Raw genomic sequence first — 6,000 nt, 5'->3', positions numbered from 1 at the left:
AGTATTCCACTATCCAGTACTCAGTGCTTGCATACTGTTGTCTCACTACTTGAATTATTTTATTTTGAATTAAACCTCTTCTTATGTATTTTGAAACAAATTACATGCATCATGAGTATGTCACTAGTTCAAAGGTTGAATTAGGGGGGGGGGGTAAACAGTTACAAAACATCTGACTGCTGACTGTGTAAGTATATACATACATCAAAAGTTCTAGATAAAAAAAAAAACATTTCATTGTATTGTAACCATTTAAATCTTTTCTTTCCAAACTTTTGATTGTGTAAAAACTACCAATTTAAGAGCTAATGTTTTTTTGTAGTTAGAATATTTTGAACAAACTTTTAGAGGTCTTAGTGCTGGTGATGGAATTTGAAGCATTTCCAAAACGCTTGTAATTAAAGATGTTTTTATGCAACGCAATCATTATAACGAAACAAAAAGGACCATTGTGAACCATTACTAATGTTTTTATTCTTTTTACATTTTTGTATATATTTTACTTACAAAACTATGTACATTTTGATTAGGGAGTTAATTCATTAATTTTTTTTTTAATTCTTTGGAGGTGTTGGCATAAAAAAAATCCAAAATTGTTCAGATTGCAAGTGCACAACCCAGATTGTGATTTAACTAAAAACTTCAGCCACTGACCAGTGTTGGATTTTTACTTAGAAATACTTTGTGTTTTTCAATAAAAATTCCAAAGATGCAATACAAAATGTACTTTATAAGAAATATTATAATTTATACCCTATAGGCTTTCTTGTTGTTTCGTGTACTATGTGAAATAAGTAATACAAGCTAAGAATAAAGTTGTTCTCATAAATATTTCTATACATACTCTTTATACATAGATTTTTTCAGCCTTTTACTTAAAAACATTTCAAATTCTTAACCATAATATGCACAATGAACTGTTCTTAACTTTATTTCAGGCATATGATCAACCTGTGTTCAGATCTTTTGGATACCCCTGACTTTTATTGGGACAGGCAGAATTTAGAAGCATTATACCACAAAACTTGTAACCACCTGAATATAACTAAAAGAACTAAGGTAGGTTACGTGACAAGTAGAACTTAAACCCTTTCATGCCAAAATACATTATTACCTGTCAGACCAGGACATGCACTTGTATACAGTTCAGTGCTCCAGAAAAACAATATAAATATATATATAAACTAATGTTCACTGAACATTTTTTAAAATAAAGTTCAACATTAGTAAAGCATAAAATCCTGGGGCTTTTGGGGTTTGCCACCTTGACACTCTTTGTGTATATATTTAAAAATACTAGCAGCACCCCTGTATCCCTTTTTTAAGTAAATATCTTTGGTTAGTTTTACTATATCATAACATACAATGTGAATTTTAGCTATATATAAATAGGATACTAGAAACTGAATCCATAACTTAAACAAAGGGTTCATCTTTTCTAGCATATCTTCCTGTGCTACTAATTAACTAGAAGCAGAAAGAGATTTCCAGTGGCAACAAACTCTCTTATTCAAACTAACTAGTTTGTCTTTCCTTTTTACCCACGTACTATACATTTGATTCTTGTATATTTATGTTATGTTATGACTTAAAATAGATGCGCTTCTGACAGGAAACTGTAGATATTGTTTTTCAAACATTGTCTTAATGATACTGTCATAGGGAATTCAGGTTTTTCTAAATCGTTCATGTTCAAAATATCAGAACAAAAGGTTACTAAGGTGAAGCAAAATAAAACTTTAATTTCTACATTTTTTTGCAACTTACTAAAGTACAAGTACTCTTGGTTATATCATTGTACTGGAAACGTACTTGCTTAAGATCACTTACAAAAGGTGCATAATTTGTCTCTTTAGACGTATTCCCAAAATCCGTGGCAATAATACTTTGTTGTACTTTCAAGAGTAACATTTTATGGATCTTTGACAATATGACATATTGATTGTTTATTTCCAAGGTCCTTAACGAGAAGATCAACCACTGCTGTGAGTTGATGGAACTTGTGAGTGGACATCTCAACGATCGACACCACGTTCGTCTTGAGCTTATGATTATAGCTCTTATCATGGTGGAGGTAAAGTTTTTTTTCTGTTATTATCTAAGTATAAATATGGCTACATTAGTTGTCTTCATAGCATTAATGGAAGAATTTATCACACACTTATAGAATCATTATAATAAAGATATAATTTAGCCATAGCATAATATGTGTTACTATGTTTAAACTTGGATTGTAACATAAACGTTTTTATGAACAACTAAGTTCTCAAGTAATTTGATCCACTGTAATGTATGTCACATTTTAATCTAAGAGTACTTTTCTCTTTGTAGGTGGGATTTGAAATTCTTCACTTCACAAAAAGCTTGTTGCCAACTTGAAGAAATTGAACAGATGACAGTAATCAGTGTCTGGTTAAAGCCAATGCCATTTTTATGCTTAAAATCAAACTTTTTATTATATTATGTTGTTTTTGTGCAGGAGCAGATTAATATATGTTTTAATATTAATTATGTTTTTAGATTAGCTCCATATTCTTTACTTACTTGCCACAAGTTTTCAAGCTTATTCGTGACCTCTTCTTCAAACTAGGACCATCATTAAATGATTTAAAAAATACTCTTCGCCTGAAGAAGAGCTGATGAATAATACTGAAAGCTGTTTTCAATAACGATATGTTTTCTTAAAATTATTCTCACAAGTTGCATTTAAAAATCATAATAAGCAAATATCTTCTTCCTTCTGTTAGGCAAAAGCCCGTCAGCTGCATTACATCACTAAACTTTGCCACACACTCCTATGCAGGTGTTCCCCTCACGTTGAAGTTTACTCAAAGATATTGATAATTATCAACCTTTTAAACTAATGATACCAACCCATATATGACAATTTCTTTCCAGTCTAGAAAGTACCAATACTATAGACTTGTTTGCCTTCAGTTTAATTAGATTTATCTCTAATCCTCTGTTCCGTTTATGAGCTGCATTTTGTAGACTTTCCATATTTCCTACAAGGAATGAAACATCAGTATATACTAGTACTGCAGTATTTTCATCATTTTGGCTAATATGTTTAACTGTCTTATCCACCTATAATATAAACAACAACAGAGATATAATATTGCCTTGCTTTACACCACATCTAATATCAAATTATTTCTTGTTCCGTTCTTACCCTACCGCCCTTTAATTGTTATTTCAGAAACTATCACTGCTATCTTCAATCCCAGTGGGTTATTATACCTTGGGCAATCTAAGACTTCTAACCGTTTCTTTCTCAGAATTTATGGCCATGCGGTTAGGTAGCTCGACTCTCAATCTGCGGGTCATGGGTTTGAATCCCTCTCCCACCATGGAGAGCATTATAATGTAACGGTCAATCCCACTGTTCATTGGTAAAAGAGTAACCCAAGAGTTGGCAGTGGGTGGTGATGACTAGCTGCCTTCCCTCTAGTCTTGCACTGCTAAATTTAGAACGGCTAGCACAGATAGCCCTCGTTTAGCTTTGCGTGAAATTCAAAACCAAAAAACAAATTCTCGGAACTGGACCAGATGCCTTTTCAATTTTCCATCATGATTTTGAAAGCAACTATCAGATCTGTAGAGCTTCTCCCTAGCCTTAAGCCATATTGCCACACACACATTCTCCCAGTCTTTCTTCCAAAACTTTCATACAGTTTCCTAATATGAGTAAGGACATTCCTCTTTAGTTTGTACAATCATACTTACCCCCCCTAAAAATACGGGGCATATTATGGCCTTACTCCATTCCTGTGGAATATTTCGTCTTCCCCATGCTACATTAGATAATTATATTGAACATTCTTTAGGCTGACGTTTATTCTGTTGTCAGGTTTTTTTTACGTCGCAGCACCTTATCATTCTGCTTCGTAAAGATAAAAACCTTGCTCAATTGGAAAAGCACGTGAAAAAAGTACAATAACATTGATAAATATACAGTAAGCTATTTTTTGTTAGTAAATTGAATATAAAAAAGTAAGTTGGTTTGTTCATGAAAAGCGAGTTAGAGGAATTCTGAAAATTAGATCATTTTTAAAAGAAACTGTCTTTGTGAACAAGTTTTACAACATAAAATGGATGCAGGTTATGAAATTTTTTATTATGTTTTACCTGTTAAACAACAGTATGGTATGCTGCATCTTCATATGATCTTTGATTTCAACGGTTTTGTTTAATTCGTAATATAAAAGCATTTAATGAGTTTTCTTAAAAACTGTTCACGTTTATTTATGTCTTCGTGTCCAATTAAATGCTCATAAGAAAATGTTTACTTCCAGTTGCGTATGTTTGTCTGTCAAAGGATCGTTAGAACTTTTCATGTTAATTTACACATGTTTACTTTGAAAAGAGTATAGATTTTACTTGTCCTTTATAGTTTTATATACCATCAATGTAACAGGCATTGATTACGTCGAGTAAACGCATATAAATATAAAAAAGATGCATTGTAAATCTTACTCGTAATAAACAGATGTTTTACAGGTAATTTTTATATTAAGTGATGGATAATATATGAAAACCTTTGTTGTTGTTTTTTAGGGGGGGTTAGGTAGTACATTATTTTGGGCAGAATTTAATAGTACAGTAACTCAAAACGATTTTCTCCTTTACAACTGTTTCAAAATATTTGAAAATTGGCATTATATTACAGTATGTAGTAAATCTTTATTTAATATGAGCAATAAAATACATGTTAAAAGGGGGGGGATTTTAAGTTGCCTCATGAGGTGTAGGCTCATGGGGAATCTATGAAACGTCACAGATTTCCCATAATGACTATTTAATACACTAATCAAATGTATGCAGTTACCATTTCAAACACTAAAGTCTTTTACACACATTTGTAAGAGTCTAAAAGATGCATCCCCCCTGACACTTTTAAAAGTAACTGACTATAGGTTGACAAAAATCTTCAAACTGGTTTGTACAACACAAAATGCTGACCATGTTTAGCTGTAAACATAATAATCTGTCTTATAAATATTATTAAAATTAACTACAATGAAACAGAAGTGATCATATCAACTGTATGTAACTGAATACCGTTTTGCATTAAATAGCTTGTTTATTTACACATATTCTACATGAGTATTAAAATCATTTTATTCACATGTTACTCAATCATAATCTCTTAACAGAAGGGGAAAGTCCAGACCTTCGACAACACATCCACCTACATCTTTCTAGTCTAACAGACACGAACTGGATTCTTAAGTCTGAAATGATCGGTGCTCTATAGCAGTTATAACACACAGTTTTCACTTGTATTCACGTTTAAAAGGCATCATCAGTTAGTTAAAAATTGAAGGGCACATGTTTGAAATGGATACTTTGCCCTGAACTGTGGTAATGTTTTAATTCAAACGTAAGGTATATTACATTTTTGATGACATATAACTTTTTTTTTTAAACAAAAATTAGTATTTTTGTATCATTAGAACTTTGTCGTAAGATAACTAAAGTTAACTGGTTGGAAAATATAGAAATGTTAAGCAGAACGTATATATTATTATCTATATAAAGTATCGATTTTCAACTTACTCTTCATTTTATCACAACCTTTAGACACGATCACAAAATATTAATTCCAAAAATTATAATTTTCATTATAACACAGGATTATGCATAAGTTCAATCATAAAAACATTGATTACATCACAGCATTAGACAAAGGTGATACTCTTCATGCGAACAAAACTTGAACCACTGAGATTGAAAAGCACAATAAAAAAGTTTGTGTTGAACCGAGAGAGAGAAATGTAATTGTTGAAAATTCATAACATTGTAACGTAACACTATTTCTGGAGAAACTGTGCTTTGTTTTACATGTTATTATAAACTCTATACCAATTATTATATAAACACATATAGACTGACTTAAGGAAAATTAACATTCAATGATTTGTTAATAAAAAAGCTTTTTTTTTTTTCAGAAAATTTTTCAGTAAGCTGTATTTATTACACGAGTAATATTTAAAATGT

The 6,000-nt window shown here is 31.2% G+C and overlaps 1 protein-coding gene across 3 annotated transcripts in view; it reads left to right on the top strand.

Moving 5' to 3' along the window:
- LOC106464451 (required for meiotic nuclear division protein 1 homolog) overlaps positions 1–5,096 on the top strand; it is a 21,298-nt gene extending 16,202 nt beyond the window's left edge. For all 3 annotated transcript variants that reach the window (XM_022392171.1, XM_022392172.1, XM_022392173.1), the window contains exons 11-13: positions 939–1,059; positions 1,958–2,074; positions 2,332–5,096. In XM_022392171.1, coding sequence (XP_022247879.1) covers positions 939–1,059; positions 1,958–2,074; positions 2,332–2,379 — 286 coding nt within the window. In that variant the 3' untranslated portion in view covers positions 2,380–5,096. The remainder of the gene's footprint in view (positions 1–938; positions 1,060–1,957; positions 2,075–2,331) is intronic.
- Positions 5,097–6,000: the final 904 nt, after the last annotated feature.

Source organism: Limulus polyphemus, unplaced genomic scaffold (assembly GCF_000517525.1).
Source record: "Limulus polyphemus unplaced genomic scaffold, Limulus_polyphemus-2.1.2 Scaffold1655, whole genome shotgun sequence".
Taxonomy (NCBI): domain Eukaryota; kingdom Metazoa; phylum Arthropoda; class Merostomata; order Xiphosura; family Limulidae; genus Limulus; species Limulus polyphemus.
Note: the sequence above shows the minus strand (reverse complement) of the source record. Positions and strands in the feature narration are given on the sequence as shown.